Source organism: Aptenodytes forsteri, unplaced genomic scaffold (assembly GCF_000699145.1).
Source record: "Aptenodytes forsteri isolate BGI_AS27 unplaced genomic scaffold, ASM69914v1 Scaffold200, whole genome shotgun sequence".
NCBI classification, from domain to species: domain Eukaryota; kingdom Metazoa; phylum Chordata; class Aves; order Sphenisciformes; family Spheniscidae; genus Aptenodytes; species Aptenodytes forsteri.
In genome coordinates, this window is record NW_008796187.1 from 1,420,518 (window position 1) to 1,432,887 (window position 12,370).

Here is a 12,370-nt window from a genome sequence, read left to right on the forward strand (position 1 = left end):
ATTATTATTATTATTATTATTATTATTATTATTATTATTATCAATTATTAAACTGATCTTATCTCAACCCACAAGTGTTCTCACTTACCCTTCTGATTCTCTCCCCCATCCCAACGGTGAGGGGGAGGTGAGCGAGCGGCTGTGTGGTGCTTGGTTGCCGGCTGGGGCTAAACGACAATTAGTTAGGCTGGTTTAGACAGCCTAACTGTCTAAAGCCTAAATCTTTGTTAAAAAGGGGTCCTGGAAAGTTAACACAAGTAAGTGTATCATCACATCTGAGAGACTTCTGAACAGGAAAAGGTGATGGGTAATTTCTTCAACTGTCACCAGCCGAGTGTAGAAAAAGATACATGTCCTTGTCCTTACTTGGGGATGCACACATGCACGTTAGACAAAGCAAACCCAATCAAGCATTTTTGGTCCCTTTCTCTTCCTTTTTTTCTGCATTTTTAAACTGTTTTACTTCTAAGCAAAGATAATTGCCCCCATTTCTATCTCTGAAGTACCAAATCTACTTTAGGCACTTACTGTTATTTATAACATCATTATGTCCATACAGACAAAAAAATGAGGTAGGCCATGGAGAAGGGACACTTTCTGAAGTCCTTCACTAGTTGACACAATGTAAAGGAGGTAGATGAGGCAGATGATAGAAGAGTAGGAGAGAACATTTGATAACTCCAGTAAAGGGAAATAAAAATATGACGACTATGTAACTGATTAGTAATACTCCCAACAGAGATGAAAAAATGTAATGATAATGGACAGTTTGAAGATTATAGTGAATGCAAGCCAATAAACAATTAGGATAACAAGTAACCGGACTTGTTATGTTCATCCAACAACATTTGCAATATATGACTTTGATGCAAGTGTACTTACGTTAATATTCTTTTAGGATTGGGCTTTAGCACTTAGTACTAGAGGGCAAATCCAGTTTGTAAATCCAGCAAATCAGATGGGTGTTTTATATCTGCTGTTGTAACTAATCTCCAGAGTTTGATCAACAGTGAAACTACAGGAACTTCTGTAGACTCTTAATTTCAATCTGAGTTCATTTTCTAGCTCTGAGTGCTGTCAAAATGATAAGAATAAGTACTAAACTTATTCACTAGATCTTAGTCATGCTTGCAGAGTTTGCTCTTCCTTAGTGACAGGAAGGTCATTTACCCCTGGAGGAAATGAATAGCAAGCCTGTTCCACTTCTGTTTGTCCTTTGTTGCAGAAAGGCAGGTTGAAGAGGCTAATTAGCTGAATTCATCAGCTGAGAAGGCAGTACAGTATTGGGCTTGCCCTTCCTCTGCAAGACATACACACTTTTACAAGCAAGCACCTCCTGCAGATAGGTGATAAGATGTTAGAGAAGGTTAGTTCTCTTCCTATATAATTAAGCTGAACAGCAGTAGACTTTCCAGTGTGCAGCTATACAGTGTATCATATCCTGTCATATCCTCTGTCCTCTCCAAAAGCATGTCGTCGTATTTCATTTGTTTGTTTGTTTGCTTGTTTGTTTTGTTTTTACCTTTTTCAGCTGTTGAATTTACTGGAATGCTTTGTAGTTGTGGTACCGAGCCTGATCATGTAAATCATTACATATGCAACACGAATGCCGCTTTATCGCTCTGGTCATTTGTCTCAAGAAGACAAAAGAAATAACTAAGTGATCCATTTTAATAATTTTCATTTTGAAAGGTGCTGTGTGTAAGAGTGTATTCATTCCTTGTAGTTTTAAAGGGGCTGCTCTGAAGTATCTTGGAAGCAAGAGAATTTCCCTTCTGCACTGGAAATCTGGATCACAGTATTGCCTGCTGTTCAAAATACTTTGAGTACTATCTTCATCAGTTTTATGCTTACTCAACCTCTATGACTTCTAGGTCAAATTTTCGCCATTTATATAAGTAAATAAGACAGTGCTTCCTGATGGTCCATCCTTACACTCAAAGACAGGATTCAAAAGTCAAGGCGCATTATTTCTGACATACATTCTCATCACTAGGGACATTCAAAAAGATGCATCAACATTTCAGTTAAAGCAATGAACTTAAAAATAAAATCACCGTCTCCTTCACATATTTTACCATTTTTCCATCCACAGATGGAAATAAGTCTGGATTCGGACCTAGGCCTGGAGCTTAGTTCATAGTTCTGCTGATTAGGCTCTCCACAGAGAGCCCATGCTATCAGAAGAATAACTGATTAATATTTATTTTTTATCACTGAAGTAAGGAGAATGGATTTCTAACAAAGCATTCCAACTCTGTGGAACAAGAAAATGCCTTTCATAAATGCTCATTGTTCTGTGTTAGGAGCACATCTTCAGAATATTTCCATGATATAAAGCTTTTTTTAATTCCAACAAATTAAAATCTGGAGTGTGTCTAAGCAAATAATTTCTTAGTCTGTATGTTCTTGCCGATGGATGTCAAGGAAAACCTTTTTTCACAGAATCTCAGGACTCAAATCAATTAAAAATTTTTGAGTAAGATTGCCTTAGATTTAAAGAATGAATTAATATATATGTGGATATAATAATCTTCCACTATTTTGTTCTTAGGTCATTAAAAACACCAGTGCCAAATATACTGCATTGATTTGTTCTTTTACCTGATTATCTCATACCTCTTTGGTAGTCCTACCTGCTTGGCTTATAAACATAAATGTTATTTGTGATTAATAGGACTCGAACTATTTATCGTTAAATATTTTCCTGCTGCATTCTCTCTCATCTGCATCAAATTAAGTGAGATTTCACCTAAATTGGCAAGTTTGTTCTGCTTAAGATGATTCATAATAGCCACATGTTTACATTCCACAGATTTCCAGACATGGGCTTCACAAGGGGAAAAAAATTCAGAAACTTGAGCAACATTTGTCTCTGGCTTTCCACCCTTTCAGTGTCCAGCCAAATCTCTACAGGCGCCTCTCCTTTTTCTTCCCATCCATACAAACTCCTATGAAATGAAAGTCCTGGTTTTCTAGGAGACTTTATTATGGCCTGAAGTTATTAGCCCAGTTTGAGTACATATTAATAATCTCTACCTTTGTACAGATTTTTTGGAACTTGGCACGTATGACCGCATCCATTGGAACAGCATTTCTTCACTCCAGAACATTCACTATCAGCTTCACAGCTTTCAACACAGGCAGCTGCAAAACCACTGGCCTTCTCAGGTGCTGGGCAGTCCCCTTGCTTCACAGACAGGATGTACTTAAGGAATTCACAGCTAGTTAGGCATTCATAATTCTTCTTGGGGAAAAGAGGCTAAAGGGAAAACAAAAGAATTTATAAAGTTTTCAACAGGAACAAAAAAAAAAAAAAAAAGAAAAAATGTTGTACATTTTCCAAGACCTCCTAAAGGAAAATTCAGATTTTCAGCTTTTGCAAGACTATCCCTGAAGGTTTATATATTCAAGCCACTTCTAAAAAAGCATTCCAAGTACAGAATGATGAATTCCCTCAAGTAAGACCACCATCTTTAATGGAATAAAGTTGTTTAGATCTGCCAGCTTTCCCTTGTTTTCCTCACATTGGCTGGCTACAAAGTTGCTCAATGACAGATTAAAAACATTCCCAAAACAAAGGGGAAGCAATGGTCAGACAGTCTTTTTTTTGGATTACCCCACATTCCTCCCTTTGTACTTCATAACACTTTACCCACAGTATCTGATGTAATGCCATTCTAGATAAATAAGTGAAATCTTGTTTCATTATACTGTTTGAACTGAGTTGGCTAAGAGAAGATTTTGCAGCATCTTTATGTTCTTGCCAGAATATTAGTAATTGTATAACTCTTCATGGAACTGGAACTAAATTTCTGATAAAATAATCAGTAGAAAATACAGATTAAAATAAGCCTTAAATATATTTATTAAAGATCAAAGTAAATGCTATTTCTTTGAGAAATCAAGTCCTAGATATACGAGAGGTTGCTTCAACGCATAGACATTTTATAGCATGTGTACTACTCAGAGATTTGCAAGGTTCACTGGGAACTGTATTAAAAATAGCATCTAGCACCCTGGGGAGAACATTGTGTGTGACATGGGGATTTCATCTCCTCTTTTATCTGGTGCTTTATTTAGTTTTGTGCAAAAACACCTAAAGTAATTCCCTCAAAGTGATTCGTGGAACTGTAGATGGGCAACCCATGTAACTGGGGTTATCTATTGCCTGCCTTTCTATCTCAGAGCAACCAAAAACCTTCCACTCTGACAGATCTGATTTACAGATTCCTAAGCCTACACAGGAATTATAACCCACTCTCTATCCAACTATTCATGTAACTTCTGCAACTTCCTTCCATATTCAAATGTTCTACTTTCTTATTTTTACTGTTCTCATATTTCTGGCAAAATAAGAAAGACTTTACTATTATGGAGGCCCAGGTGTTTCACAGACTATGTGGCAGTTTATTCTCCAAAGTCACTGTAGTCCAAGAATGTGCCACTATGTTACCTCACCCACCTTGTCCTACAGAACAGTCCAGAATTTTTGTATCAGGATTTTAAGGATGCATTTGGGTGTTACGGCTTAACCAGCCTAAAGGCTGCCGAAATGAGCGGTCCTTATATCTCCTCCTGACCCCAGTGGTCCTTGGACACGCACTCCTGCTGTTCCCCCATTGGAATGCACCTGATCCCATGGTTAGCCAGTTAAGAAGCTAAACCAGCAGGAAACTGAATTTATGGAAAAAAAGGAGTCAGGTAAACTCTCCTTTTCGTCTTCACACATAAGGTTCCTTTAACATTAGTACACTCATCCAGTAGATAAGAAGTAACATACCAAGCAGGGACCTTGAGAAAAACAAAGCTAAATTGTTGCTTCCAGATTTTTTACAGAATACAAAAAGATTGAAAACACTCTCAGAGGAAAACAGCCTTGTTTAATTCAGTCAAACAATGTCTATGGAGCATACATGAGTCTGAGAGAAAGGAAAGTGGTCCCGTGCTTTTGTGTGTGTGTGTGAAGCTAATTTCAAATCCTAAAACATCACAAATTTGCAGCTACTTAATTAAAAACTTTATAGCTCCCTGAGGCATAATACGTCCTCAAGGCTTCTCCTCCTCACCCTATTTCACAGCTCATTTTTCAGTTAGCTGCTAAATGTGCTGCTCTTCATTATGGGCCTTTGAAGTTCTAAATTTAGCTTCAACCACAAAACACTAATCAAAGCGGGATGCTCACTGTTTTTAACTACAATAGAACAGTGTTCTACAAATGTTTTCCTTCTAAACCGATTTTATACTTATTTTCACCCATATCTAGAAACATACAGCCTGAGTGAGAAGTGATATACGAGAATGACATAAATTAGATCCACTAAAACTGCTTTATTACACTACCCTCGAGTTTTGTATTATTAATCTGGGTTAAAGAACTCTTACAAGGATTGGTTTTCACAGTGATGAGGGAGGAGTTAAATCAGTGTATCAGTGAGATCAATATATCAATTAAGGTCACTTCTATTTTTTTAGAGGAAAAGCTGAAAATCTTCATAAACATACACTTTCATAGACTTGAATAAAGTTGTATCTTTATATTGATTTATTTATAATAAAGCAGCTTTCTATTGAGATGATATTTCCATTTTCTACTAAAAACCACTTAAGAACTGACTTCCACCAACTCAGAAGAGCCATGTTTTAAATCCAATAAAACCATCTCCTTTTTTGTACTAGTTTAATTGATCTAGGTTTGCTTATTCACAAGGTTATTCTGAAACATGATTCAGAAACAGTTTTTCAAAGACTTGTTCCTGAATAATTATGTATTTTGATAGTAGTCTTCTGAACTAGGAGTCCACAATCCAGTTACTCCTGGAGAGATATTCTTTTAGAAATCAGATTGACTTTCACATACAGGAAAGCCATCTTTTCTAGCTACCCTGCATGAGGATTTTCACACAATGACATTTTATCTTTTAAACAAAGACAGTCTTTCGTACACATGGCCAGAAAAGATGGAAAGGCATGTGGTAGAAATAGCATCTTACAGGAGGGATTTAACAGCACCTTCTAAGAGAAGCTATGTAAGTGTGGCTGGATCAAGTCTTAAAACTTCAGGTTGAGATAAATCATTTGGTCAGAAAAAAAAAATCTTTTTTTTAAAACTCAAATTTGATATGGCTAAATTGTTATATGTGTATCCATTCAAATGAAGGCGAATGCCATGTTTGTTAGCTGTCTCCTTGAAGCTAATGATTTAAGTGAAAGAGACAGCTAGAACAAAGTGAGAAAGAGTGCCCTCAGGCTGACGTACCTCACAGAAGCTTTGGCAATGGTTTTTCTTCAGGTCCCAGGACTCTTTGCAGGGCTCCAGGCACTAGGGAGAATCAGGAGGCAGAGAAGTGTCAGGAAGAGAAAGAAATAAACAACCACAAATGACCCCATTTCTTCTCCAGTTGTTTGTTTGGCCCATAGGAAGTTAATAATAGGCTTTAAAAATCCACTTCTCCTGAGGATAAGATTGTGTCATTCAGTCATGGTGTCAGAGCAAGGTCATGCCAAGCTATGGTTAGATTACAAGAAATATTTTCAGTATTTCTTACTGTACAAGGCAATTGCCTTACTTGTTTATATGCCATCCTATTTTCCGTCTTACTGAATCTAGGTCCTAATACCATTTAACACCGTGTCACTGGATCACAGAAACAATGTCAAAAGCAGTACTCTAAACTACAGAAAGTTAAATCTTCTCCTCACTGACCAGCCTAAAGATTAGACGGGAGCATTGCCTTCCCAAGCGAGAAACTATTTCATCAAGCTATGGAGTAAACTCAGCAGAGGTTTAACCACTATTCCTGTATAAATAGACAATGTTCACTGGTCTGTTAGCAAAACCACTTTATTTCAAGTACCATATTATCATTTCTTCACCTTCAACCTCTACCGCAGTGGTTATACAGATAGTTGAGATTCAAACTCTGCAAACCAGAGTCAAGCTTCACAGCATAGCATAAAGAAAAATCACACTATTAAAAGCATTCACAACAGCTGAAACATAAATTTAGATTCACATCCAGAAACCTTTTCTCTTCCTTTGTTAGACATATGGTCTTGGAAAATATTGGCATTGTTGGGAGTTAATAACACCTACTCCTTCTGGTAATAGTGGAAAGATACTTATTGCACCAAAAAGAAAGGCCTTTGACATGCAATTTAGCATTTATATAATTTGTTTGTCTTATACATAGTATTAGATTGGATCCACATACATTTATGCTATTCAAAACCAAGTACAAATACATATAGGCTGTATCTCAGCTGTCCACCTGTACCATTAATGTACTAAAAAAATCAATGTTTTAAAAGTTAAGCATTTTTCTTACTAGCAATAAAGCCTGAAAAATATAATAAAACCATTAGCCACAGAGGTTACATATTTCAGGAATGAAAAATACCACTCAAACATTTTATCTATATATATTTTGGTGTTTTAGACTCAATTTCTAGCTCTTCAAAATTCACAATGAGCTGTATACAGAGTAATTAGAAGGATACATTATAAAATGTCACTGAAGTCAGTAAGTTTAATTAATTCCAGAGTGTTGTTCCTCCTGTGGTATAGTTACTGCACATGTGAGCCCAATTCCACTGTCATGCCAATTTTACAACTCTCCTAATTGTCTGATGGATTTAGCCCCAAATTACAGAGGTATAAATTGTGTAAAGACAAAATGGGCAATATTTTGACCACACTGGGACTTTGTCAATGATTCCTAAGGCTGCCAGGATTTCCAAATCCTTGCCTTCTCTGAATTCTTGCTTCACTGCTGCACAGCACACAGAGCATATCTAAACCAGCACACCCACAACCTTGAGATGAAAACTAGGACCAAGGTCATGCTGACTGGACCACCTTCCTTGCAGGCTCTAGAGCAAAACAGTTGGTACTCCTGGAAGGAAATACCAAGATGCTGTATGCTTCAGAGGGTCTGTTCAAGGCGTTTGTACCAGGATGTCTTTACCTGTAATGTAAGTAGGCTCCAGCACTTGATGCCTTGTCTGGCTGCCGCTCTGTCTCAATAATCACTCAGGACAGCCCACCTTCAGTTGAGCCCCAGTATCTCCTGCCACTAGGGCAGGCAGAGACGATGGGCATCTCAACTCAGACACTTCAAAGGAAAGATGGACAAAATGAACCAGGACTGAGCAATATCCTGCAATCCGACTGCTCTCAGAATACTCCAAGGAAAACAGATGATGTAGCAAGACCTAAGGCCTCCATCATAAGCTTTATAGGCTCTGATTAGAGTACACAGCTCTTACCTATACATAAACAAAAAAATCTTCCTACTCCTGCTGTATGAGGAGTCCTCAGAGCATTGGGACTCTAGCACCATGGGGACTAACATTGGGACTGCTCGGCCATGGAGCCTAGCAGCATGGGCTGCTGCAGAAGCCGATTGCCTAGCTTTAGTGGAGCTGTACCATTCTGTAGGTTGGAGAAAAACTGTTAGTAGACAGAAATGTTGCCAATAACTTCGCACTAGAAGAGTTTTGGACTGTCCTTCTAAAAAGGTAGTTATTTAGCTTGCAATAACAAAGATGAGAGTACCTCACAAACACTGAGGTTTGTGCATTTATCCTTTTAGCTACTCTGTTATGAGGTTCCCCTAAAGTGGGAAGCTGGAAAAGCTGGAAGCTTGGATCCAGGTCTCACCTTTGAGTCCTTGACTTAAACTGTAAATTAGCTGAGATCTTGAGATGCGCCCCACCGTCTGGTGAGCTTTATCCTCTGAACAGCAATAATCTCAGGTAGGGAGAGAACTTTTTTCCCCCATGAAGTCTCTCCTGATGTTTTTTATATGGAGAGGGAAATGTGTTCCAGATCCAATGTGTTATATACATGCTAGCTCTGAAGAAGGGCTATTGTGTACATAAATTTGTCTTTTTCCAGACATCTAAGCTTTCCAATAAACTCTCTGTCCTCATAAGCTTTAGACTGCTTGGTTCTGTTAAACTTTCTCATCCCATTTAGATGTGTCACTCTGAGCTGTATCTTTTATCTGCAAAGGGTTGTGGGTTTTTTCTCATCTTTGGCATGCTTTGCTATGAATGTGCATCAAGATGATTCTACTGAAGAACATATATTTTGCAGTGCTCTGCACAGTACTGTAGTAAAACATGTCTCCCTCCCCTATTGATCTCCCCCATTTTTAGTCCATCTAGCCAAGGAAAGCACCAAGTTGAAAATTCTCTCAAGAAAAAGCAGAATCAGGCCTTACATCGACAGCAGCTGAAGGATTTCTGACAGGTATCATTCCGTGCATAATAAAAATTAAAATCAAGAAAATGTAAGTCAGAACTAATGGCAATAACATCTGTTTTCTTAAATCCAAGTCTTCAGAGAACAAAAAAAAACCCATACATCTTAAAATTTAAAATTTGGATAATACATTTATAATAATTTCAGTGCAACTCAGCAAAGGCCTGACCCAAAGCTCCCCCAGACCAACAGGAGTTATTTCACTGGTGTTTAGCTTAGTCTTGATATCTGAAAGGAAAGCATACAGCATTTCTCACCAATAAGAAGAGTTTCAAGGAAATACCTAAAACACCCATGAGAAAACTATTCCCACCCAGCAGGTAAACACATCCAGGTTTTCTGGATTAGTGTAAATGTGTGTGCCTGTTAAGAGGATACTGAAATCCTCTATCCAGGATAAGGAGGAACCTAGGCCAAGCAGCAGCTGGCAGCTGGTTTTGGCTCTATTTTATGTAATAAAAAATACCTTGCAGACAGTACCACCCGCCCTCAGAAGGTAAGGTTAGGTATGTAGATGGCAGGAGGGCAGCGGCACAGAAAGCGTCCTGGCAGTCCATTTGGCGGATGCCACTGGTCCCTTGGAGCCACGGCTGACTGCTGCCCCGGCATCACCATAAAGGCTGCTCTACTGCTGGGGCGGGAAGAGATATGAAACACAGTGTTGAAGCAGTCATTATGGGCCGGTGGCACTCTTCAGAAGATGGTGGGTGTTAATCACACTGGCCTTGCTAAATTGAATCCTCCTAAAGCACCTGTTTTATCATCTCCTGTGGTTAAATCTGGAAATTGTAGGCTTGCTTTCTTCATCCAGACTGCTGCAGAGTTGTTAGTCAGTACTAAACAATTGCATCAAAAGCCAAAAGGAGTGCTAATAGAAAGCACCCCCGCATTTGTCATCCTTCAAAATTTTGGGGGGGGAGGGTGTATGTACGCACACATACACAGGTATAAATATGTATTATCAGACACTACTATAGATCTGTTAATGTCCAGACTGTATAAAATTAGGAACAAGGGCAAAGTACTGTTTCATTCAAGGAAGAAGGATGACTATTGCTTTAACAAAACAACTATTTTGGTTTATTTTTTTTTTATTTCATTTTTTTTAAAATTGCAGTTAAGGGCCCTGTTAGAGAAGTCTTTTTTGTTCTAATTTTTAAACTATAAATAAAGCAACTATGAGATTAGCATATGATGCATGCCATTTACAGTAGTTAGTAAAGGGATTTTCAAAATAGTCCACCAACACTTTTGCTTAGGAAATGTTGCTTTTGACCCAAATGGGAGAGAGTTACACCGCACAGCAATTTTGAAAGTCTAATGAATTGCAAAACAACATTTAAGTATTGAGATAAATATTTATTCAAATAATGTATATTTATTCAAATATTATATTTAAATTAAATAGCTGAATGTGACATATTTATAACTATTTAAACAGCAAACAATTATTTATTTCAGAGTAGAAGAGTCTACCCACAGTATTTTTGTCTAATAAGGCTTCTTCCTTCACCAAAGTGGAACCGAGTCCTATGCAAACTGTTGTAAAAAGAAAGGAATCAAAGTTATAGCTGGAATATAATTATTCTTTTCATTACCATTCACCATTCCAGTTGCTCACAGCAGCAAGGTCAGAAATTAATGATTTAGGTTTACAATATATATTTAAGTGTTCTGCTGTCCTAAGGTATTTAATTAAATGGAACTTAGATGGTTAAAAAAAAAGGAAAAAAAAACCTTTCAGTGTACAGTCTCCTAAGAACCTGCGATGTCATGAAGACAAGTATGTAAAAAAAGCATGTACTCACTATCAGGCACTGAGCAGAGAACATTCTTGGGGTCAGGAATTTAACCAAAGTCAAAGGAGAATATAGTGTTTATCACTCTTAGAGAGAATCATTTTGTGATGGGCACACTTAAATAAACGACTGCGCCCAAAGGAACCATGAGAAAAGTGATTTTCAATCTGTAAATCTTAGCACAGTGGCAGTAAAAACAATGCAAAACATAAACAGGCAGCAAGGGAGAAATAATTGATTTTGAGATTTATTTTTATCTACATCTGCTGTTTATCAATAGGAATAGAAATTGTTACTTTCTGTGTCTCAAAAATTGGACTGTGAGTTGTCTGAAGAACACAGTTTTTTGGTTTCAGAACAGTAAATGCACAGTTGAATATTTACCCAGTCCAAATCAATTAATAGCATGCTAGCTTGGTAGAACAATATTAGGTATGAGCAATATCACATCATAGAACATACAGTTTGAACAACTACTTTTCTTCTTTACTACACAAGTCATGAGATGCAGGATGTGTTTACTGAAACTATTTCCCATGATAAAACTGAGGAGATGCATCAGGAAGATTTATAATTTAAAAAAATTTGGCACATCAGTTAAAAAAAAAATCTCCCATTAGTTCTGGATTATATTTTCCCAAAAGATCCATACACAGAAAAAACAATCCTCAAACATTTTCTTCCTAGAAGATACATCTCATTTATTAATGCCAAAAAGAAATATCAATATTTCCATTACTGTTTGAATCAAAGACCAAATTAGATTCTCCAACTTGACGCATGAGTCTGATTTGGTACTTCTGCACTTAGGAGGACATGGTGTAATTCTAAAAGCTATACCTATAAGGAAATAATTTAGCAGAATAGGAGAATATTAATTACACATAAAAGTAGGTAAGAATCAAAACTCTTCAACAATTTTCAATGAAACATAAGAAAAGCATCCTGGGATGAGACCAATGGATCCGTCTGAAGGACTTCGGCTGCCCACTTCAGGAATGTACATGATTTTTGTCAAATCATTTTATAAAAGTCTATTTATACATTTGTCTCTCAACTTCTTGTGGTAATGCATGTTCTCATAAACTTTAAGATGGGTATTTTCCTTCCATAGATTCAAGGCAGCTTACTTGAATTCTGCATATGAAGAGGGGCCCAAGAAAGCTGGGTAATATTCAAGGATCACCTCCTCCAAGCTCAGGAGCGATGCATCCCAACGAAGAGGAAGTCAGGCAAAAATGCCAGGAGCTCCTGGACAAACTCAAACACAAAAAGGAAGCAAGGACAGGTAGCCTGGGAGGAA

General features: G+C 37.5%; 1 protein-coding gene across 1 annotated transcript in view; it reads right to left on the bottom strand.

Annotated features, from left to right (window-relative positions):
• The window catches only part of ANOS1 (anosmin 1), a 169,364-nt gene that overhangs the window by 53,494 nt on the left and 103,500 nt on the right, over positions 1-12,370 (bottom strand). The window contains exons 3-4 of the mRNA XM_009287845.2: positions 6,260-6,322; positions 3,040-3,262 (exon numbers count right to left, since the gene is read on the bottom strand). Coding sequence (XP_009286120.1) covers positions 3,040-3,262; positions 6,260-6,322 — 286 coding nt within the window. The remainder of the gene's footprint in view (positions 1-3,039; positions 3,263-6,259; positions 6,323-12,370) is intronic.